The following is a 25,691-nucleotide window of genomic DNA, read 5'->3' as shown; positions in this document are numbered from 1 at the left end:
TTTCAGGCACTGAAAGGTATTCTAAGGGTAGGTGATTATATCCATGAAGAGAAAATCGAAACTCTGGACCTGGAAGTTGAAGTATCCGCCCTGGAAGTAAGTGAGAAACAATTCAAGGATGTGCTGGTCAGGATTAATCCCGTACAAGAAACGAAAAGAAACTTTTTAGTAAGCAGAGCTGAAACTAAGAACTCACTAGTATTCAAACTTAATATACTTGCATTGTTTGTCTATAATGTGGTAACAAGAGTTCGCTTTTTATGGGTCAGATGGTAGAAGTTTCATACACAGAGAAAGCAGCCACTGGAAATGTATTGACACGAAGAAGAATAACGCTACACATGTGGGACACACTGGAAGAAGACGAGAAGCAAGTTGGAAATTAACCAGCAGGTGGCTTTATTACAGAAGTCAGAACTATAAATAATACAGTAATGCCGAGTGAGACTAGTTTCTGTTCTGGATCTCTTACTGTAGCTACAGTAGTGTGTTTCTTGAAATGCAACTAGCGGTACATACGGGATAAAATGTATAATACAATTTTTTATTGCCTACCATTGTTCTGGTTGATAGCTTGTCGTGAATTTGATGTCGGAAACTGTTACCTGGATAAATGCAATGTATCTATTTATTCTAAACGCAACCTCTAGTTAAATGCAGGCAACAAAGTGCTCATGAGACGGCCCATTTACTCTCGCATTCCACACATACTGCGTCATCGGAGCAGAGCTCTGTCTTAAGACCGCAATTAAGGCAACACGAAGAAAATGCAAACATCGGAATCTATCACAGTGAAATGTTTCAGCGCAAGTCTCCTGGCAGTTTTATTTGCTCAGAGGAGACCAACAGGTCGTAATTTTTCATCAGTAGGGCTTCTACTGATATGTTGCGTATGGCGGTTTGTGTTGCAGTCTAGAGAGGTTTCTCAACAATAATTCTATTCTTAAGTGAATGATGATGTTGGTGTTCTGCGTTTCATCGTATGTAATGTGGCCGACCGACAACTCACATATCGCAGAACAGTTACTGAAAGATAAGATTTATTCGAAAGGCAGCATTATACCGAAATAGTTAGAAAAACTTATGTTCTGAATAAATCCGAAATTAAATAACAATTTTGACAAAAAACTATCCACACTATAACACAGTATCATATTAATATTACTTTTTTAAGAGAAGAAAAAGAAATGGAAAGAAAAGAAAAGAAACGAGTTCGCATTAGCTTTGGATCAAGGGAGCCACGTCATCCAGCTCTAATAACTGCTTATACTAGATTCGTAGGTTCCGAAGATACAGTAGAATAATTGATGAATTTACGTTAGCTAACACGTTTTTATTCATTTGTTCTGAGTTTCCACGTTCAGGGCTGCTAGTGCTCCGTGGACACCTCCCCAGGTGGCGAAAGGGCAAAGCCTTCCACGTGTGGGTGGCTCCGGGTAAATGAAACACCCGGGCGGACTAAAACTAGCAACATGGACGGCGTCTCTATTCCAGTGGAACAGCCTGTCAGAGGCGTCTCTTACCCCTTGTTATTGGCAGCCTCGAAAATTACATCGCTAATCCGTTTTGAAGCATGTGTGGCGATTATGCTCCTCACCTACGAAGTATGATGTGCGGCAGTAAGGTAAAATGTTTCGGATTTAAATTAGTCTCACATTCGGATTTCCACTTGGGAGCTGCTTTAAGGTCACAAAATTTTAATTTTACAGAACGATAAAAACAGTTCTTTCAAACACGCACATACAGTTGTCGGTCAGTAATGGGAAATGACAGTTTGGCAGGATTAGAAGAGTAATTAGAGGAAATAAACTGGAGCATTGTTGGCTTGCATGAAATACGTTCTAAAAGTGAAAACTGCCTTCGCCTAAATTCAGGGAACCTCTTCATTAGTGTGGTTAATCGAATGGAAAACTAAAGGCAGTCGGATTTTTAGTAAACAAACTATTATAGATAAGACAGCAGTACTAGAAGGTACTTCAAGAATAACAACACGTGCTGTCCCAAAAAATATCAAAAAGTATAAAGCCCAAAGAGTTCAAGCATATGCACCTAGTCATTCTGATCACGAGATGAAATCCTTCTAGGAATGCATGAAAGAGGACTTTGAAAAACGGAGAAATTGATTTTATAGATTCATAACTGATGACTTTAATGCGGAAGTTAAAACCCAGAAAGAAGTTGATTCAGTTTTTGGCAAATACAGACTAGATGAAAGATGACGGAGATAAGAGATTATTCAGTTTGCAGAATGCATGATACCATATACTGTGAATATGTGAATATGAATTTTAAAGATATCTCCGTGCTGAACAGGTTCAATACAAACAGTGACCATCGACTAATAAGAGCAAGATTTGAAGTGGATACAAAAGATGAATGAATGCAACTAACTGAAGGAAAAATAAAAATATTTTATCTCAAAACCCTCGAATAACTATAACAAGACTTCCAATAAAAAATTAAGGGAAACTTAAAAGAATGTAAAGCAGAAGACGTAACAAAGATACTAACCACGACAACCAGAAAAATGGTTGGCTTATGTAATTCTCAAAACTAACCCAAGAAACTCACAAATAAAACGATAAGTTTGACGGAAAAAGAGAAGAAAAATTAAAGTGGAAACAAACTAAGATAAGATAGAATACACATAACTGTACAAGTCCCTGAGAAGGAGCATGAAAGAAGACCTCTAGAAGTATGAAAAAGGTACACTGAAAACAAGTTTTAAAACTAAATCTGATTTAAAGATGGCCAAGCGGAAGTTTACGATTAAAAAGAATTAGCTAACAGCGTTGGACACAGATAGGGGCCAAATTACAGATAACAAATGAACACTCAACTACGCTGGAAATATTACGGTAGCGCCACAATCCCAGTGACTAACTTTACATGATATACAATACAAATTTAGTGTAAAGACACACCATCTCATGAGCATGCAGTATATCGAAAGCTTAATAACGGGACAATAAAAAGTTTTAAAGCAATATAGAGTATCTGTTGATGGTTTACACACAAATCATACGCAATTTTGTCGTAGTCACGGTTTTCTTTTAACTTGTAATAATAGACTCTTACACTGGAGTAAAGCGTTCCAAAACTGCCTTTCTCAGTTTTTATGAGGTTCCATCTACAATCAGCAAATTATTGATTTAAATAGTGACTACAAATAGAAGACAATGAAAGCAAAACTATACTGACTTTTTCATAAAACATAAATTTGTACTGTGCATCATTTGATATTGCCAAATGTTGATGTAGATAGGAAAGATAGACGGTAAATTAAAGATATGCATGCAAAGCAGAAAGTGGCAGAGTAGAGAACGTGGAAACGGAAGAGCTGAGCATTGGAATGGGTATAAGTGTAAAGATGCTCATTGTCACCAGAGCTGGTCAGCAAATATGGAGAAGTACGATAACTGCAGTGCCTGTGTTGTTAAAAAGAACGATGCAACGTTCCTTCGGACATGCATGCATGTCCGAATGAACAGGCAGTGCGGTGACCACAGCCGTTATGAAATACGTGAAATGTTTCTGCAGTTGCTAACTGAACAACGACCAGCTCTATAAGGGAATGACAAGTGTGAAAATTTTTTCCGGACTGGAACACGAGCCAGGATTTCTCGCTTTACGCGAGCGGTTGCCTTAACCGCTTTGGCTATCTATGCACGTCTCACGGCCAGGTACAGACTTTCATACGTCGTCGTTTCTGTGTCACAACCCGTACTCTTATGCACATTATGTAATTCCCGTACACGGGAGAACATTATAATTGAAAGGTGCTGCCTGGTATCGGCGGATAAATAGGATAATTGGAACTTCCTGGCAGATTAAAACTGTGTGCCCGACCGAGACTCGAACAGGCAAAGGTCCCGAGTTCGAGTCTCGGTCGGGCACACAGTTTTAATCTGCCAGGAAGTTCAAATGGTTCAAATGGCTCTGAGCACTATGGGACTTAACTACTGACATCAGTCCCCTAGAACTTAGAACTACTTAAACCTAACTAACCTAAGGACATCACACACATCCATGCCCGAGGCAGGATTCGAACCTGCGACCGTAGCGGTCACGCGGTTCCAAACTGACGCGCTTAGAACCTCACGGCCACACCGGCCGGCAATCTGCCAGGTAGTTTCATATCAGCGCACACTCCGCTGCAGAGTGAAAATCTCATTCTGGATACCTCCCCCAGGCTGTGGCTAAGCCATGTCTCCGCAATATCCTTTCTTCCAGGCGTGCTAGTTCTGCAAGGTTCGCAGGAGAGCTTCCGTGAAGTTTCGAAGGTAGGAGGCGAGATACTGGCAGAAGTAAGGCTGTGAGGACGGGGCGTGAGTTGTGCTTGGGTAGCTCAGGTGGTAGAGCACTTGCCCGCGAAAGGTAACGGTCCCGAGTTCGAGTCTCGGTCCGGCACACAGTTTTAATCTGCCAGGAAGTTTCATATCAGCGTACACTCCGTTGCAGAGTGAAAATCTCATTCGGGAATATATTCAGAAGTTGGTACAACTGTGTCCGCCTGCTTAGCTGCGTGGTAACGTCCTTGCCTCCCGTGTAGCGAGCCCGGGTTCGGTTCCCGGGCAGATTGGAGATTTTGCCAACAGCCTTGCCGCAGTAGTAACGCCGGTTCCCGTCAGATCACCGAAGTTAAGCGCTGCCGCGCTGGGCTAGCACTTGGATGAGTGACCATCAGGTCTGCCGAGCGCTGTTGGCAAGTCGGAGACACTCAGCCCTTGTGAGGCAAACTGTGGAGCTACTTGATTGGAAAGTAGCGGCTCCGGTCTCGTAAACTGACATACGACCGGGAGAGCGGTGTGCTCGTCACATGCCTCTCTACATCCGCATCCAGTGACGCCTGTGGGCTGAGGATGACACGGCGGCCGGTACGTACCGTTGGTTCTTCCAAGGCCTTTTCGGAGGGCAATCTGCCAGGTAGTTTCATATCAGCGCACACTCCGCTGCAGAGTGAAAATCTCATTCTGGATACCTCCCCCAGGCTGTGGCTAAGCCATGTCTCCGCAATATCCTTTCTTCCAGGAGTGCTAGTCCTGCAAGGTTCGCAGGAGAGCTTCTGTAAAGTTTGGAAGGTAGGAGACGAGATACTGGCAGAAGTAAAGCTGTGAGTACCGGGCGTGAGTCGTGCTTCGGTAGCTCAGGTGGTAGAGCACTTGCCCGCGAAAGGCAAAGGTCCCGAGTTCGAGTCTCGGTCGGGCACACAGTTTTAATCTGCCAGGAAGTTTCATATCAGTGCACACTCCGCTGCAGACTGAAAATCTCATTCAGGATAATTGGAGTTCGTGTGTTGTTACGAAGAACGGAGCAATGTTCGTTCGGACATGTGTGCATGGAGTCGTGCACGGATAGCCAAAGTGGTTTAGGCGGTCGCTCGCATAAAGCGGGAAATCCGGGTTCGAAGCCCGGTCCGGCACAAATTTTCTCAGTCGTCACTCCCTTGTACAATTTATGGTAGTTCGTATTCGCAACTGCGAATACGTTTCATGTATTATATAATATGGAGAAGAATTGTTAGGCTAGGCCATAGACGACTCAAGAGACATTGTAACAGCTAGAAAAGTTCCCATGGGGCTAAGAGAAAGATTTGCTGAATGTTATGTCTGCAGTATAGTATTACACAACAATGAATCACGGGCAGTTAAAAAGAAAGAGGAAACATATTAACAAAGTTTTAAAATGTGGCTATGGAGGGCAATGATTAAGGTAGAGGAAGAGGTAGGAAGAGAACTGGAATGATGGGCAACATTAAAAATGGATGACTATACAGACAGGTGAAGGAAGTTGTTCAGAACAGGACTCGATAGAGAGCCTACAGTTCCAACTTGGCGTAAGTCAGGTACAATAAAGAAGAAAAAAGGAAGTAGAATGAAGAAGCGCGAATAGCAGTGGCCAGTCCTGCGTCATATTATGCAGAACACGCTGTTTGACCGTCATTGTAACTAAAAAAAAATGTTCAAATGTGTGTGGAATCTAATGGGACTTAACTGCTAAGGTCATCAGTCCCTAAGCTTACATACTACTTAACCCAAATTATCCTAAGGACAAACACACACACTCATGCCCAAGGGAGGACTCTAACCTCCGCCGGGACCAGCCGCACAGTCCATAACTGCAGCGCCATAGACCGTTCGGCTAATCCCGCCCGGCTCATTGTAACTGAAGGATTGAGTTTGCAGAGACAGGAAGTAAGTGTCACACCTTTGGCGGGTGTCGTGTCGTCTGGCGAGTGCGCCGGCCGCTGCGGGTGCGGGGGCGGCTGCAGAGGGAAGAGGCGGTGGTGGTGCAGCTGGTGCGGCTGGTGCAGCTGGTGCCAGGGCGGCGGCTCCTCGTGAGGGGGTGGCGCGGGGACGGCGGCCAGCGGCGGAAGCGCTCCCGCCCCCACGCTCGGCACGTACTGCTCGCCCGCCGCCGACCACTCGAACGTGAACGCGCTCGCCGACGGGTGCGCCGGGGTGCCGCTCGGCGTCGGCGGCGTGCACGTCGTGTACGGGCTCAGCTCCTGCCACACACCGCCACACCGCGCTCACAGCTCTGCCTCCTCCGAGCTTACGCTAAAGCTATGTGGGATAGCACTGGAAGATTGGCGGTGGCGCGGAGCAGAGTCCTGCGTTGCGGCCATTGCTTAGCGTACTGCAACTTGTTAGCTACAGATGAATGTTGACACAAGCAAAGTGCATTCTGCTTTGGAGGATTTGTCCTCCGAATATGAGTCCGGTTACAGAACACGTCCTGAGGATAATGGAAAGTTTTATTCAAGGCTGTAATATTAGTAGCTGTTGTATTATTTTTTAGGATCAATTTTATTATGGTTTACGAGTTTCGACAAATTACTTTGTCATCTTAAAAAGCCTAAAAGTGGCCTTACTATCAAGAAATACACTACAGTCCCATTTATAGGTGACATTTCATATCGTATAGCCAATTTATCTAAAAAATATGACATCATTGTGCCCTTTACCACCATTAGTGCCAGCAAGTTGCTCTTTATACGTAATGAGATACCTCCAACTGACAAATTTCTCAACTATGAAGTATATAAACTATAATCTAACATATGTCCGAATTTTTATATAGGATAGACAGAGAGGGCATTTAAGAACCGCATTCGTGAGTACTTACTCAACAAAGATGGTGCGAATTCATATAAGTCAATTTCTGCATCCTTGCTGAACATGGAAATTTGACGTATGGTTGACAAGGGCTACAAAATGAACATTTTACAAGAATTTGAAATATACTGACATTCTCTCCTAAATTCAAGAAAAAATTTTGAATGATAAACTTGCATTAAAAAACAGACGAAATTCTAATTGCATATCATCTCTTGTAAAATGTCAAAATTAGCCCATTGTATATTAGAACTGTGTGTGATATTTTCAAATGAATTATATATCACTTAATTACATATCTTTCTTATATTTTTATATATGATTTTATATATATATTCCTTACTGTAAATTGTCAACGAGAGTTTAAAGTAATCGCATACAATATGGACATACCACGGCATTATGCTTCTATCAAGAAGATACTGACTTCTTCTAAACTAGGACTAAGTACGTTTCTGTAATATACTTTTTATGCTTCACATAAATGTATAACCAACATCTAAGGATTTATAATATCCCTAATTTTCTAAGCTTCTGAAGACGCGAAATTAATTTGTTGAAACTGGGCAAGCATAGTAAAATCTATTTACAACTGATGACTTAATTTTATCCTAAAAATGTTAATGGAAAGTATTACACCATATACACTTTGACCGAGCGCGAGCAAAATGATAATACAGAATTTCCATCTTCTTGTCCTTCGCATTAACGACACTGGAACGGCGTGTTAGATCTCATTTTGGCACCGTTAGTTTAGTGGTAGAGGGTGGTCGATGGTCGTCCCCCTCCTCCGCCCCGCTCCCCGAGACCGAATTTCTGTACCCCACAAGACTGCGTCTAGTCCCACACGTGTAAAAGTATCAGAAATTTTCACGAATCATAGTGGGACACGGGTAAAAGCCCGGTATCCACCTAAGTGGACGTGAGAAACCGCCTAAAAACCACAGCCAGGCTGGCCGACACACCAGTCCGCGTCGTCAATCTATGGGCGTATTTGTTACAGATCCAGCGCTCCTCCCCCAATCACGGAAGCGGTGTGCTAACTCGGGCGGCTATATGGGAGGGGGGGGGGGGGAGGGAGGTTAATCCTGTATATCCATGAACGTGGAATATATTGATTTAAATTTTATCCTAAGGCGAAATTATTTTCACTTCAGGAAAAAGCCATTCCTACTGATGAAGATTCTTGGCTATTGTGTGTGTGTAATGTTACTGCACATTTTACAGGTGGAGAGCGAAACACAGTATGATCAGATGACGTACTAGTGCAGCTTGTCGCAATCTTCTTTATTCTGAGATAGGTCGAATTATTAGCATAAGGGAGATGGGAGCACAATACCCACAGATCACACAAAAGGCTATAGTGCAATGACTGCAGACGGGTAGTGACGAGATCGACTGAAGGCAACAGTGTGACGAGAAAAGTAGGTGCGAATCCTTCCTGAAGAACTACACCACGAGAAGGTCATAAAATTGCACGAATGACTGACGAAAAGACGGATGACGACAGCTGAAACCGAAGATAGATTACAGCCACGTTTCACCACGAACTGTCGGGAACAGATTACTGGAAGATGGGATCAGACTTCGAGTTCCCATTTGTGACAATAAAGACTTGCATGGTGCAGAGTCAGCTGGGACGTCGAGTTACATTCTGTGGTGTTGAGTGATAAGTCTCGCTTCAGTCTCTGGCGGTCTGGTCGATATTAACTTGTCCGTAGACTATCGGGTGATAACTCATACGAAGCTGCGATTGTAGAGACCTACACCTTTCCAACTTCGTGGTTACTGCAAGGAGGCTGAATGCTTGTCGGCACGTAGCAGTAATGGTAAACTTTGTTGTCGTATCCTCCATAACCAGAGTACCAATGGCATTTTCCAGCAGGATAATCCAAGACTCCACTCTGGAGTTCACACTACAAACTCATTGAGTCATGCATGGATCCTTGAGTGGTCTGCTCGTTTCACTGCTAAGAGACCAACAGGGGACGTCTGCGATGCAATGGGAAGATGTACATTTATGTACGAGTCTGTACCTTCACGAACTGACACAGTAGGTGTTTCAGGCGTGGCAAAACGTTCCTCAGCATGACTTCTGAAGGCTGTTTACTACCATGCCCAACGATTATTAAAGTGTGTTCATGCCCGCAGGAGTCACACCTGATACTGACGTCGACACTGGGTATCAGTTGCGAATAAAACGATAATTTATTCATTAATACTCATGATGTGAAAACATGTCCACAAAGTTCAGCAAATATAGGAGTGGTGACTCATAGTGTAACGTTTCCGTTACCGTCGGTGTAAATTCCATGTTTCGTATGGCGAGGGGCGATCCCTAAAAGTTGGTTACGCTGTTGCCAGCTTTCAACTTCAAAGTACAACCCTTTATCGCGACACGATGGAAATTCGTAGCTCCATTATAATGTGGCAACACTCAGACGTTGCTGTAAAAACGTATATAAAATCGTATAACGTGATTGGTTGTGGTAGACATGCGAATCAGTTGCGCCAAGTCCACGTTAATTGTCAGGCATTGTGCACGACGGCCAAAAACTGCTACTTGTCTTTGTGTAAGGTACCGTTACAGCACAGCGGTACTGCTGGGACTTTATTCTCGATGGTGTCCGTCTGTTTAGGGTTGCGATGGGTAGCAACCTTCTGTTTTTGGACGACAATTTCCGCCCATACAGGACGGACGAAGAGTCGTTCAAAGGAAAGTGAAGATATTCAACGTATTGTATGGTCTCCATACTCAAAGACTTAATCCCTATAGAAAAGGCCTGGGATGCTCTTATCAGACGTGTTTCTCAACTAACTGCCCTCCCTGAACCGTGCAATAACTGAAAACCGCCTTGAGAGAGGAGTGGGGCAATATCGCCAAAGGACCGCTAAACAATTTGGTAGCCAACACGAATAACAGCTGCAAAATGTGCATTGGTGCCAGAGGAGGACATATTCAATATTGCGAGTCCGATATCGACCTTTATGTTGGGAGGCTGACTTCTGTAAAATGTGAACGTTGTTTATGTCTCTTATCCTGCTTCCCCACGTGGTGAAATCTGTACCAATTTTCATTATGAATATACCACTGCACCTCTACTACGTAAGTACTGCATTTCATGGCTTCCATCATTACCTATGATAATTCCTATCCTACAGTCTTTCTGCTGCTTAGAATTTTTTTAATCAGTGTAGTTAAACGTACGGATAACTAGACTTACATTTCTCACACTCATATTGAATATTATCTCTCTGCAGCCAGTTCATTATTGTTACTTCTTTCCTGTAGCAATTTTTTCTTTGTTTACTGCTTCACAAATAAATTCAAACTACATTTCACGCAGTTAGTCTGTAATCCCTTGCTGATCAATAATCTGGTACTTTTGCCCATACACCACAGCAACCCACCGAAAGAAGCACCTTATTCATATTCATGTTTTTCACGGGGTCGAAGGCCAAGATCACTCAATCCCATGAGCATCACCGAGTAATTTTTCACAGCGGTTAAGGAACTTTATTGATAGTCGGGAAGAACGTCCAGATAACTGGTTGACCATCTTCGGCCAGATTTTCCGTGCTCTTCTTAACTCACTTCAAGCAAATGAAGCGTTAGATAGTGTTATCTGATACAGAAATATCCAGCGAGAATCTCAGTGATGGCACGCGTTTCTATCGCCAGGAAGAGGGGAATAATTGACCGCACACAGCTTCTCATCATAATAATGTACAACAATATAATTGCATTTTCTCAGTTGCCTATAAAAAGGCACACATTTAAGAAGCACTCGTCCACAGGCCACAGAAGAGCATGACCTTGCCTTGAGTGCAGTGTTGCTTATCCAACGCTATGATTATTCATGTCATTGGGTACATGCTTTCTTGAATTTCAAGTTAAGCATCCTGCTGTCTTCATAAAAACATTTTCGCTCTTCACAATAGAAAGGTAATTGTGTACTGGTTGCATCGCAGAGAGAGCACATTGCGTGACGTCCCCATTTGGTATGGGGAATATACTAATATCCACTAACGCTTCTTATATTGAGCTCACTAAAACTTACGATATGTCTTTCTTGCCTCCTGTATACACGTTTACTAATTGGTAATAGTCGACTAACGACATCTACATAATGTGCTCTGTTCAGGGGAACAGTAACGATTTGAGTAGTCTTCTTAACTGTTTCCATTGCCCCATTTCATTTTCCTCAAGTCTCATTATTAAGATAATGCCTAACTCTTTACGCCAACGGCCTTGCTGCAGTAATAACACCGGTTACCGGCAGATCACCAAGTTAAGCTTTATCGGCCTTGGTTAACACTTGGATGGTTGACCGTCCGGGTCTGCCGAACGCTGTTGACAACCAGGGAGCACTTAGCCCTTGGGAGGTCAATTGAGGAGCTACTTGACAGGAAAGTAGCAGCCCCTGTCACGTAGCAGCTCCTGTCACGAAATCCGACAAAGACCGGGAGAGCGGTGTTCTGACCTCATTCCCCTCCACATACGCATCCAGTGACGCCTGTCGGGTGAGGGTGACGCGACGATCGGTCGGTACCGCTGGGGCTTTCGAAGCCTGTTCAAACGCGGACTGACTCTTTAGAGGTGTATATTTAACTGTGTAGGAAATCCAAGAAGTTCCGAGACAAAAATGGAAAAAATTCAGAAACATCGTCCAGTACGCCGTGGTATAACAATCATGTACGAAAGGTACTACGGAAACAAAGAAAGCTTCATCATAGGTTTAAGAGTAGTCGAATCATAGCTGATAAGGAAAAGCTGAACGAAGCGAAAAAGAGCGTAAAGAGAGCAATGAGAGAAGCATTCAACGAATTCGAACATAAAACATTGGCAAACAATCTAAACAAGAAACCTAAAAAGTTTTGGTCATATGTAAAATCGGTAAGCGGATCTAAATCCCCTATTCAGTCACTCGTTGACCACGATGGCACCGAAACAGAGGACGACCGAAGAAAGGCAGAAATACTGAATTCAGTGTTCCGAAACTGTTTCACTGCGGAAAATCGTAACACGGTCCCTGACTTCAGCCGTCGCACGGACGCCAAAATGGAAAATATTGAAATAAACTATATCGGAATTGAAAAACAACTGCTATCACTTAGTAGCGGAAAAGCATCCGGACCAGACGAGATACCCTTAAGATTCTACAGTGATTATGCTAAAGAACTTGCCCCCTTTCTATCAGCAATTTATCGTAGATCGCTGGAAGAACGTAAAGTACCTAGCGACTGGAAGAAAGCGCAGGTCGTTCCCATTTTCAAGAAGGGTCATAAATCAGATGCGAATAATTATAGGCCTATTTCGCTTACGTCAATCTGTTGTAGAATAATGGAACATGTTTTGTGTTCTCGTATTATGACGTTCTTAGATAATACAAATCTCCTTCATCATAACCAACATGGATTCCGCAAACAGAGATCATGTGAAACTCAGCTCGCCCTATTTGCCCAAGAAATTCACAGTGCCGTAGACACTGGCGAGCAGATTGATGCCGTATTCCTGGACTTCAGGAAGGCATTTGATACGGTTCCGCACTTACGTTTAGTGAAAAAAATACGAGCTTACGGAATATCGGACCAGGTTTGTGATTGGATTCAGGATTTCCTAGAAGAAAGAACACAACATGTCATTCTTAACGGTTCAAAATCTGCAGATGTAGAGGTAATTTCGGGAGTACCGCAGGGAAGCGTGATAGGACCTTTATTGTTTACAATATACATAAATGACTTAGTTGACAACATCGGTAGCTCCGTGAGGCTATTTGCAGATGACACGGTTGTCTACAAGAAAGTAGCAACATCAGAAGACTCGTACATACTCCAGGAGGACCTGCAGAGGATTAATGCATGGTGCGACAGCTGGCAGCTTTCCCTAAACGTAGATAAATGTAATATAATGCGCATACATAGGGGCAGAAATCCATTCCAGTACGATTATGCCATAGGTGGTAAATCATTGGAAGCGGTAACGACCGTAAAATACTTAGGAGTTACTATCCGGAGCGATCTGAAGTGGAATGATCACATAAAACAAATAGTGGGAAAAGCAGGCGCCAGGTTGAGATTCATAGGAAGAATTCTAAGAAAATGTGACTCATCGACGAAAGAAGTAGCTTACAAAACGCTTGTTCGTCCGATTCTTGAGTATTGCTCATCAGTATGGGACCCTTACCAGGTTGGATTAATAGAAGAGATAGACATGATCCAGCGAAAAGCAGCGCGATTCGTCATGGGGACATTTAGTCAGCGCGAGAGCGTTACGGAGATGCTGAACAAGCTCCAGTGGCGGACACTTCAAGAAAGGCGTTACGCAATACGCAGAGGTTTATTATCGAAATTACGAGAGAGCACATTCCGGGAAGAGATGGGCAACATATTACTACCGCCCACATATATCTCGCGTAATGATCACAACGAAAAGATCCGAGAAATTAGAGCAAATACGGAGACTTACAAGCAGTCGTTCTTCCCACGCACAATTCGTGAATGGAACAGGGAAGGGGGGATCAGATAGTGGTACAATAAGTACCCTCCGCCACACACCGTAAGGTGGCTCGCGGAGTATAGATGTAGATGTAGATGTAGATGTAGACTGGTTTTATTCTTGGCGTATGAGCGATGTGAACGCAGTATCTACGGTGGCAGCTTAAAATAACAACTGTACACAACATACGTGCACTCGACCACAAATTTGTGAGTAGGTAAGGTTAAGTAGTGGACGTGCGTCAACGTTGAGTCACAAGTGGCATTGAAGCAAAATCTCTAATTTAGGTGTTCAAGACATCACCCAGAATGTTTTGAAGAAGAGAAAAGTGTGTGCAAAGTTTATCCCGCACATCTCTACTCCAGAACAAAAACAACAACGCGTGGACGCCCGTCGCGGCTTCATTGAAATGCAAACGCGGCCTTTTTTTTGTCTGTAAAAATCGTCACGGGTGACGAGACCTGATGTTATCAACACGAATCTACCACAGAACGTCAAAATTCAGAAATTCACATGAAAGGTCAACTCTTTGACTATGTAACCGATATTCAAGACACTGTGACGCGCGGGTTAAACAACATCCCAAAGAAGGACTTTTCTGACAGTTTCAAATGGTTGTATGAACGTACTGTGTGTTGCAGTCAAGTGGCGAGAGACTAAGTGGAACGCCTGAAACAGTAAAGAAAAAGAAAGAAAAAACAGAAAAAGTCTTAACTTTTCTCAACGTTTTATTAATCCAATCTCTACACTTGTTGGGCTGACGGGGTGATATATTTTCACTTTAATGATATTTAAGTTATGCCCTTGCTTCTTAGTTCCTGGTTAATGAAATGCATGATATGAGTGAATGTCTCAGAATATATCACTAAAACAAAGAAATACTGGGATTTAACGTCCCGTTGACGACAAGCTCATTAGAGACGGAGTACAAGCTTGGACTGCGCAAATAGTTAAGAGTGTTCTTTGCAAAGGAATCATCCCTGTATTTGCCTCGAGAGATTTTGAGGAACAGTAGAAAACCTAGATAGAACAGCCGGACGAGAATTTGAATATGCTACCCCAGTAGCTTGTCAGTGCATCATCTGGCCTGGTATTTTTTTAAAACGAGGACGAAACATTTTCGACTTTTATTAAGGTATTTTATTAAGGTGTGAGAGCGAATAGGAAGTTACGACAGCATGATGTATGACCATATACTGAAAAAAAAAATACTAGATCTGCTTTCGAGTTACGATCTTCAGCATTCAGCGCTCCTTTCTTTTTCTCGGATATTATGCACCATTAAAGCTAGAAGGGAAATGTGTCATAACTACTAGTTGATTTGCCTTGGACATTCTCTCGCATAACCACACATGCAAAAATAGCTACAAGGATGTGAAGCGCCGCTTCTGTCCATGTTTTAGTATTTCCATCTTCTCTTTTCTTATTAATCTGACACATCCGTGTATTCTCCCCACAGTTTTCAAATCGTATATTTATCTCTATCAACTCAATTAGATTTATTTTTCTCAGGCAGCTGCTGCTGTAAGCACTCGTATCTTGGTCTTCATCTAACACAGAAGTACAATTGTATGTCCCCAGGAGTGTTTTTAATACTGCATCCTCGCATTTACTGTGTAAGGCTATGTTAATTCTGACATTCGATGAAAGGAAAACTGAGACAACAAGAAATCTTTTCATTCAAGGACATTGTAATGCTACTTAACATAGTCGAAAGACACCTGTGTTGGTGCTGCAGACGTTCTCAACGCAGCTGAGTGATATTACTGTTTTATGGAGCTTCCGGGGTCAATGTTCATGCTGTAAACGAAAGAATAAATGTCTGATGCGTGAAAAATCAGTTGTGTTACCTTAAAATTTTGACCCCCTTCCAGAAACGTTTAGTTACACTTGCAGTAACTGCGAAAATATTCTTATCTAGTGTTCGGATCGGGCTGAAAATACAGGGGCAGGTAAACTGGCTATATGAGTGGACTGTGAAGGTTGGGGCGAAATAGGCAAAAGTTACGTTTTCGTTAAAAACAATGCTTTCTCGCAGACAGCTGGCTTACTTATGAACTTTGTGTTAAACTATGTTTCGGCTGCATATCAGACCAAAATTCAACCAAAAATCCATGTACAACTAAATACCGTACTTCATGCAGAATGGAAACTTCCAGTGGCACAAGAATTTAGTTGACAGCTTTGCCCATGAGTAAAAGCGGTAATAATAAAAGAGTCATTTACTGTATTAGTTTGTTGAATGACGTCTTTGGAATGGATAACAACGAGAAAAGTTCTAGATATAGCCTATACCACATGATACACAAATATTTTTAATGTTTCAAAAGACACAACAGAAAAAACTTTTAGAGGTCCACTCTCTGCAGAAGACTTCGATAACGTTGCGAAAGCAAATCTCTTGACACCACTACCTCATTACGACTAATTCGTATACGAACAGAGTGAAGTAAAGCAAACTCGTATGACGTTGTTGGCTAATTGGGAGCAAGTTTCCTTTCTCAGTTCAAGTTGGCATCTTTCCATAGCGAAATGTAACTGTTGTGTTGCAAGTATAGCAGACTGAGACGGGTGAGTATGGAGCTTTAGTGTCTTGCTTGTGTTGCTGATGAGGATGATAGAGAAGCTAGAGGGTGGAACCAGCCTCGGGAACATATCCTACTCATCTCAAATAGCTCCTGCTACGCAAGACACGCGATTTGCATTTTACGAGGACGGTGGTTCAAATTCAATCCTTGTCAATCCGGTTTAGGTTTTCCGTTGTTTTTTTAAATGCTTGATCAAATGCTGACAAGATACACTGGAAAGAGCACAGCAGATTTCCTTTTCCTTTCTTCCCAGTCCAACTACATTCTACGTCGTCAATGACAACGTTGTCTAGTTTTTTTTTTCATTCTTTCTTTGTGTCTGAGAAAATCGCCAAAGGGCCCACCGAAATTAGTGTTCACGTCCGCAAACGTTCATCAAAGATAAGGGTATCGTCAGGAGTGCCTCACGGAAGTTCGATAGGACTGATGTTATTTTCTATATATATAAATGACCTGGCAGACAGTGTAAGCAGCTGTTAGCTGATGATGCTGTGCTGCATGGGAAGGTGTCGTGGTTGAGTGACTGTAGGACAACACAAGATGATTCAGTCAAACTTTCTAGTTGGAGTGATGAATGGCAGCTAGCTCTAAACATAGAAAAATGTAAGTTAATCCAGATGAGTAGGAAAAAAAAACCACAATGTTCGATAGCAGCTTTATAGTGGGCTGCTTGACACTGAAGATGGAACACCATCACAGTGCCAAACGCTGAATAAGGAGAGCAGAGGTTAATAATTTAACCCGAGCTATTGGCGCAGACTGCGGTGATCAGGAACTGAGATCCACCACCACAGAGACTGTATAATGGCTAGCCGACAGAGCGAGTGGGACTGCGGAGGACGCTGACCTGGTGGCTGATGTCGGGCACCTTCTGTAGCGCCGTGTCGGACCAGGGCGGGCTGGGGTTCCATTGCTCCATGAGGTCCGCCGGGTCGGCGGCGGCCGCCTTGACGTGAGCGCGGGCACGCCCCGCCGCCGCCGCCAGCAGCGCCGCCCCCGCGCCGCCCCCGCCGCCGCCCCCGCCGCCCCGATCCAGCTCGACGGCCACCTCCGGCGAGACGGGCTTCAGCAGGCGCGGCAGCTTCCGCCGGTGCACGTCGTCTGCGGGCGGCGGCTCGTGGTGGGCGTGTCGCGAGTAGTCCACGGGCACCGGGCTCTCCACTGCAACACGCGCACTTCACTATCACTACTGCACGCCGCAACCTGATCCAACATGGACAACCTTGCTTCAGCGGTTAGTAAAACTCCTACGTCCCATATCTGATGAATAATACGTACAGACCGAATCATAAATCACAGATGGGCAGATGTTAAACGAAATGTTTCGGTGCCAGGAAGACAGCTACTGTACCGAAATTATACAGGGTGTTACAAAAAGGTACGGCCAAACTTTCAGGAAACATTACTCACACACAAATAAAGAAAAAATGTTATGTGGACGTGTGTCCGGAAACGCTTAAATTCCACGTTACAGCTCATTTTAGTTTGTTATTCCACCTACGCTCAATGGAGCACGTTATCATGATTTCATACGGGATACTCTACTTGTGCTGCTAGAACATGTGCCTTTACAAGTACGACACAACATGTGGTTCATGCATGATGGAGCTCCTGCACATTTCAGTCGAAGTGTTCGTATGCTTCTCAACATCAGATTCGGTGACCGATGGATTGGTAGAGGCGGACCAATTCCTTGGCCTCCACGCTCTCCTGACCTCAACCCTCTTGACTTTCATTTATGGGGGCATTTGAAAGCTCTTGTCTACGCAACCCCGGTACCAAATGTAGAGACTCTTCGTGCTCGTATTGCGGACGGCTGTGATACAATACGCCATTCTCCAGGGCTGCATCAGCGCATCAGGGATTCCATGCGACGGAGGGTGGATGCATGTATCCTCGCTAACGGAGGACATTTTGAACATTTCCTGTAACAAAGTGTTTGAAGTCACGCTGGTACGTTCTGTTGCTGTGTGTTTCCATTCCATGATTAATGTGATTTGAAGAGAAGTAATAAAATGAGCTCTAACATGGAAAGTAAGCGTTTCCGGACACATGTCCACATAACATATTTTCTTTCTTCGTGTGTGAGGAATGTTTCCTGAAAATTTGGCCGTACCTTTTTGTAACAAAGTCCCTAAGAATTTTTGTTAAAATACAAGGCGTGTTTTTTAACTACAGTTTTTATAATAAAAGAGCACAAATGCATTTTTCAAACCTAATTTTGTTATTACACGAGAGCCTATACCATAATACACTTTCCAATAAAATTTCAACCAGTATTAATGCATTTAGCGCACAACCATCTTCTGAATTTTACTCTCATAAAACTCTGCCACCTGGTTGGGCAGCCGTTTTCACGGCACCTTCGTTTTCATAGCGCTAACACGGAATTTTTTGGGGGAGGGGTGAGTGTGGGGGGTGGAGGGGAAGGGACACTAGATGAGGACTACATGGAGGCTGATGAAGATGTTCCCGCACATATGATGCGATAAGATATTCAGTGTGTTGAGCAGTGTGTGGACCAGAGGTGTAACTACAGTCGTTGAAGACCCGCGGCAGGTAAGAGGAGTATTCAATAAGTAATGCAACACATTTTTTTAAAAAGAAGGTTGGTTTTAGTCAGCATTCCAAACCATCAAATTATTTCCAACCTTTTGCCTACAAAACCCCACTTCTCAACATAATCTCCGTTCAATGTCACAGCCTTACACCAGCTTATTGGGAGGGCACCTATGCCCACATGGTACCACTCTACTGGTCGACGTCGGAGCCAACGTTTTCCTACATCAATAACCCTCCCACCACCCACGCACTGCTTCCCGCGGAGTGCATCCTTCACTGAGCCAAAGAGATGGAAGTTCTTTATGGTGTTCTGTTAGGCGGCGAGGAAAACAGTGGGCTCACAACTCTGAGTGTCCCAGCTGGTGGACGAGTGTATCAGCACTACCAACAGATACATCCAGTTTTGAAGCAAGGTGATTGATTACGATCTGTCGATCGCCTTCAATGAGAGTATTCGCTGTATACGGCCGGCAGGTTGGCGGGCGATCGGACATGTTTGCTCTATCTTGTTACGATGATGACAGACGCCTCACCCAACGACTCACCGTGCTTTTGTCCACTACCAGGTCTCCGTAGACATTATGGGAGCACTTATAAATATCTGAGATACTCTGGTTTTCTGCAAATAGAAACTAAATGCTCTCTGCTTGGAACGCACCTCCGTTACAGACACCATCTTGAAGGTTACCCATAGCGTCGCCAGCTACCGGAACTTCGTGAAACTATATGGGCTAACGCGGGAATATTCAAGAATGTCCCACAACAAACTCCTCATTTTTTCAACTGAAATTTTTCGAGAAAAATAAATTTGTTCCATCATTTCTTGAACGTCCCTCATACCTAAAGTGAGCTCCTCTCCCTCTCCGTAGAGACTGCTCCCTTTCTCAGCTCATTTAAACGTTGGCCTCATTGCGTCTCCCAGTCGTACACTTCCTCTCGCCCCCAAATAACCAGTCCATCGTTGCTCTAATCTGTTTGGGTCAGAATGTAAAAAAAATAAGGAAAAAATGCGGAATTTGTTGAGAGAGATTTTTTAATATTCCCGCTTCAGCCCGTATTGTTTCATGAAGTTACGATGGGTGGCGGCGCTATGCGAAACCTTCAAGATGGTGTCTCTAACGGAGGTGCTTTCCAAGCAGAGAGCTGTCATTGAGTTTTAGTTGTGATATTTCAGCAAAAATATATATAATCTTAACTTTACCGCCTCTAATATAACAGTACCTGGAACGATTATTTGTCTCCCTAATATTCATTTTTTGGTGAACGTCCGCTTTGTCGAAACCGTTTGGACGACGGGCTTCCTACCAAAATTACCCTTCCGGATAGCCGTGCGCGTTAAAATGTCCGTATCCGGGACGGGGAGGTGCCGATGACCTGGTTCCAAAAAACCCGACGCATTAACGACGAGGCCCGCTGTGCGGCTAGCCGGGAAGTGGTTCTTAGGCTGCTACCCACATCCCTGTGGTCCACTGATTCCCTCACGGAGGACAGTTTGGAGACAGATGACCTCAGATGTTAAGTCTCTATTAACCTATAATCAGTAGACGCCTACCAGATTTCAAGAAGAATATAATAATTCCAATCCCAAAGAAAACAGGTGTTGACCGATGTGAAAATTACCGAACTATCAGTTTAATAACTCACAGCTGCAAAATACTAACACGAATTCTTTACAGACGAATGGAAAAACTAGTAGAAGCCAACCTCGGGGAAGATCAGTTTGGATTCCGTAGAAGCACTGGAACACGTGAGGCAATACTGAACTTACGACTTATCTTAGAAGATAGATTAAGGAAAGGCAAACCTACGTTTCTAGCATTTGTAGACTTAGAGAAAGCTTTTGACAATGTTAACTGGAATACTCTCTTTCAAATTGTAAAGGTGGCAGGGGTAAAATACAGGGAGCAAAAGGCTGTTTACAATTTGTACAGAAACCAGATGGCAGTTATAAGAGTCGAGGGACATGAAAGGGAAGCAGTGGTTGGGAAGGGAGTAAGACAGGGTTGTAGCCTCTCCCCGATGTTGTTCAATCTGTATATTGAGCAAGCAGTAAAGGAAACAAAAGAAAAATTCGGAGTAGGTATTAAAATCCATGGAGAAGAAATAAAAACTTTGAGGTTCGCCGATGACATTGTAATTCTGTCAGAGACAGCAGAGGACTTGGAAGAGCAGTTGAATGGAATGGACAATGTCTTGAAAGGAGGATATAAGATGAACATCAACAAAAGCAAAACGAGGATAATGGAATGTAGTCGAATTGCTGAGGGAATCAGATTAGGAAATGAGACACTTAAAGTAGTAAAGGAGTTTTGCTATTTGGGGAGCAAAATAACTGATGATGGTCGAAGTAGAGAGGATATAAAATGTAGACTGGCAATGGCAAGGAAAGCGTTTCTGAAGAAGAGAAATCTGTTAACATCGAGTATAGATTTAAGCGTCAGGAAGTCATTTCTGAAAGTATTTGTATGGAGTGTAGCCACGTATGGAAGTGAAACATGGACGATAAATAGTTTGGACAAGAAGAGAATAGAAGCATTCGAAATGTGGTGTTACAGAAGAATGATGAAGATTAGATGGGTAGATCACATAACTAATGAGGAAGTATTGAATAGGATTGGGGAGAAGAGAAGTTTGTGGCACAACTTGACCAGAAGACGGGATCGGTTGGTAGGACATGTTCTGAGGCATCAAGGGATCACCAATTTAGTATTGGAGGGCAGCGTGGAGGGTAAAAATCGTAGAGGGAGACCAAGAGATGAATACACTAATCAGATTCAGAAGGATGTAGATTGCAGTAGGTACTGGGAGATGAAGAAGCTTGCACAGGATAGAGTAGCATGGAAAGCTGCATCAAACCAGTCTCAGGACTGAAGACCACAACAACAATACCAGAGGTATTAGGAATTGACCAACTGATTCAAAATGGCTATGAGCACTATGCGACTTAACTTCTGAGGTCATCAGTCGCCTAGAACTTAGATCTAATTAAACCTAACTAACCTAAGGACATCACACACATCCATGCCCGAGGCAGGATTCGAACCTGCGACCGTAGCGGTCGCTCGGCTCCAGAATGGAGCGCCTAGAACCGCACGGCCATGTCGGCCGGCACCAACTGATTCATTAAGCCATTCCGTAAATACATAAAACTAAATGATGCTAGCAACTAACATAACTGACTCATGAATCGCACACAAGTAGAATCTACGTACACTACTACGGAAATTTCAATCACCTAACCTCGATCGCCGATGGCACTTCAGTTTACAGACAGACTGTACCAGCCCTGTTCCTTCCGTAAAGGGGAGTGCTTGTTTCCTATGGAGTGCTGCACAGGCGCAAGTCAGTCGTTTCGGGTATCTGTGAGCTATTAACACAGTCTGAAAGAACCGAAGTCTATTCTGATATGACTGGTTCCGGAGCATAACTTGTCTGTGAACACATTGTGGACAACTATGAACACACATCTATGCATCTATGTATAACATATCTTCTATTTTTCTATGTTCCCTTCCTATTTTAATGTTTCCTTGATATCCCCTCCTTTTTTTTCTCACTGGACACCCACCTGGCTCAGACGGGCATTATCAAGAGTAAAAAAACCTTTCCTTTTCTGAGATTTCCATGCCTTTGTTTTGTGTTCATTGATAGAGATTAGTTGGGTGTCTCAGTATATGTTTCAGAACTAAAATTACGCGCTATCTCCTTCAGTGACGCGGCCTTCCAGCTAACAGCGTCATACACGCAATTTCCTTTTACCTTTTTCCCAACGCGAAGGTGTTTGTGATGCAGCTTCGTTAAATTCAAGCGTTCTCGGACGACTGCACTTGTCCAGTTGGGATTTTACTTCTTAGATACGCATTCCACACGTCGATGTAGGAATTCTAGTTCAGAAATAGGGCAGGCATTCATTAGACGAAAGTGGTTTATCCAAGAATATGAGTTTCCCAAGAGCTACTTTTCCTAGCACACAATGCAAATCGTAATGGTTTTCTTAGGTATAAAACTGAGTAAATTATTTATCAACGTTATGTAACATGCTTCTTTCGCTTTTCTGCTAGCGAGGTAAAGTTCATACACAGCTTGTTGAGCGCCTTGTATTGAAATTCTGCCACTGCTAAAGAATTATGTAAAGGGAATCTCGCTTTGCTTAGTTACAATAGTTTTGAAGATGAAAAAGTGGGAACTCAGTGGTGTCTCTATGAGTTAATATTTACGTTCGTTTCTGATACCCTCTATTCGTCGACTAGGATATGCTGTTAATTTTGACCTTGCTGAGTGGTGCAGTATATTAATTTTAAAGTTGGCAGTGATGGTACACACCAGTAAGATACTCATAGCACAGTCACAACAAATAATGCCCTCATAAAAACGACAAAAATAATCTAGCGTACACTGTCTACCCCGTGGGTAAAGCTCATTGTACCGTGTACGGTAAGGTGTAGTGAGGACTAGATTCACCTTTATTTCTGTTCCAAGGCGTGATCGATAATAGCATTTAGGTTCAAAAATGGTTCAAATGGCTCTGAGCACTATGGGACTCAACTGCTGAGGTCATTAGTCCCCTAGAACTTAGAACTAGTTAAACCTAACTAACCTAAGGACATCACAAACATCCATGCCCGAGGCAGGATTCGAACCTGCGACCGTAGCGGTCTTGCGGAGCATTTATGTCACTGCCTGCAGATCCACGAAACAAAATGCTAGAAGGAGAAGGCCATGTCAGTCTATTTAATTATGTATACTGTCGGCTGCTTCACAATGGTGAAGTCTCCTGTTGTTAGTTCAAAATTATTATACGTTACGCGAGTACAGGGTTTTACTGTGTACGCCGGATTGCCTGAATCTGTTCACGACTTCGTTTCAAACCAATTACTGAGAATAAATGAAATGTGTGGTGTGAAACGAGTTCTGGAGCCCAAATGAATATTAACATTAAATAAAACAAAAATTCATCATATCTCCATGTGATTTGTATACCAAAGATCGGTGTACATTATAAGAATTTTCTCGTAAATAAGATAATAATTTTTCAAACTTTAGTTTCTTTATTTCCCTCTTTTAACTTCACAATGATTTAAACAAAGTCGGCTTAATAATTAGTCTATTATGTATCTTTAATCAAATTTCTCAGTGTATTTCGTACAGTGAAGTTGCTTCCGTTCCTAATAAAGTCATGTTAAAATTAATGTCACGTATACGGATGGCTTATTGAAATAAAAGAATTTCACATTTTCAAATACATGTGATTCGTTGATCTCTGATTCTGAGAGAGGCGTAGGTGTCAGAAACTAATTTGTACAAATTATGTTCAGGAAGGTTTTAACTATTTATACGTCACATTAATTTAACTCAAGATCTGTCCGCCATAATCTTCCACTAAAGTTACTAAAAGCAGAGGAGCACTGATCATAAAACATTCTCCCACACGCTATTTGAAGATGCGTAAATACTTATAATGATTGATGGAAATTATTGTGAACGGTTATCTACGTTCTGAAACGTGCAGCCATCAACAGTGGCTTATACATTGTGCACAGCTAGTAAAAAAACGCTTATGAAATATTTTGCTTTCATTATAGATCATACACGGTCGTAGTTCCCGTTAAAAAATTTGCTTTCTGCGTAGAAAGATTATTTCGTATTAGAATTAATACTGCTTATGCGAAAAAGCGAGGTTGGAAATAATTCCATGTTTTCAATAAGCTGCCTGTTCATAAAACTTGGTGGAGAATTTAAGGATTTATTCCCTCGGTGGTTTCCACACCAGATTAAGGGAGTGTAATTATTCGTGACTCTTAGCGTCCTTAAAGTTTTACCATTACAGTTACAGTATTAAGAAAATTATACGGTAAACGCTGTACTTCAATTTTGCTTGGAACAAAATATATCCAGTGGTGTAACCAGAAAAAAAAATTTAATGCAAAATTCTGATGAAATTTAATGAAATAATGAGTGTTGTTCTTTAAATGAGTTTCTCCTTCATTACCGCGGTAAGTGAAGTACTTATACGATGTCTGGAAGATGAAAACTCGTGGCTGCTTTCACGAAGCACTGGGAAAGCTCTAAAAAAACGTAACGTATGATATATAAATAATATACTAATAAACGAAAAAGTCTTTGAAGTTCTACTAATATTTTTGCATTTTGGTATTAAACTCTGAGTTCCGGTTGCTCGTTGTGAATGAAGTGTAATTTGCTTAGTATCACCTTCTGGCTGATTGAATTGGGACTGCTACAAAACTACACATTTTCAGCTGTTAAGCAACATAAAATGAATGCACTGTAGTCATATCTTGGGTATTCAGACCGCTCGGAACGCTGACATTAACAGCCGCAAAAAACACGATTTTCATAACAGCTAGGCTGAGAAAAAGCCTTCATTAGATTCGTATCTAGTGCCCTGTGAGCATTCCAAGACTGCACCGGCCGGTACAGCAGGGTCAGAGCTCAACGCGTTTCTGAATAATTTGAAGGCAGTCGCTAATGACCTGGATATCGCCCCCGCACCAATCTTCACGACACCCGGCTCGTTGCAGAGGGAGGAGACCGCGCAACACAAGAAAGCCAACTACCGCTAATCTACTTTCGGGATGGGAACCCTTGAAAGACGTTCCGTTCGTTAAATATATCTCAAACGCCATCAACGGCGATCTATCGTGGGCGGCCATATCGGTAACGTCGTTTGAACGGCAAATAAAAGAGCGTGTTTCGTGGAGCGTGTCCGCTAAAACCCAAGAGAGAGAGCAGGGGACGGCACCGCTTTGATGAGACGTTGCATCTCGCGTCGATGTCAGCACACCGGTAATTACAAAGCCAAGCACGGCCTGATTTAAGGCACCGCTCACCTTTAAATATGACCGCCAGACAACGACAAACGAGAGAGCCGATCGTATTCGATGTCTTGATGGCTAAAATCAGAAA

General features: G+C 42.9%; 1 protein-coding gene across 1 annotated transcript in view; it reads right to left on the bottom strand.

Moving 5' to 3' along the window:
- Positions 1 to 5,525: 5,525 nt before the first annotated feature.
- LOC126470977 (neuronal PAS domain-containing protein 4) overlaps positions 5,526 to 25,691 on the bottom strand; it is a 1,201,991-nt gene continuing 1,181,825 nt past the window's right edge. The window contains exons 11-15 of the mRNA XM_050099023.1: positions 19,696 to 19,738; positions 17,254 to 17,366; positions 17,053 to 17,193; positions 6,208 to 6,508; positions 5,526 to 5,560 (exon numbers count right to left, since the gene is read on the bottom strand). Of these exons, the coding sequence (XP_049954980.1) occupies positions 5,526 to 5,560; positions 6,208 to 6,508; positions 17,053 to 17,193; positions 17,254 to 17,366; positions 19,696 to 19,738 (633 nt within the window). The remainder of the gene's footprint in view (positions 5,561 to 6,207; positions 6,509 to 17,052; positions 17,194 to 17,253; positions 17,367 to 19,695; positions 19,739 to 25,691) is intronic.

The sequence above is a fragment of the Schistocerca serialis genome, chromosome 3 (assembly GCF_023864345.2).
Source record: "Schistocerca serialis cubense isolate TAMUIC-IGC-003099 chromosome 3, iqSchSeri2.2, whole genome shotgun sequence".
Lineage (NCBI taxonomy): Eukaryota > Metazoa > Arthropoda > Insecta > Orthoptera > Acrididae > Schistocerca > Schistocerca serialis.
This window is presented reverse-complemented; position numbering and strand designations above follow the sequence as displayed.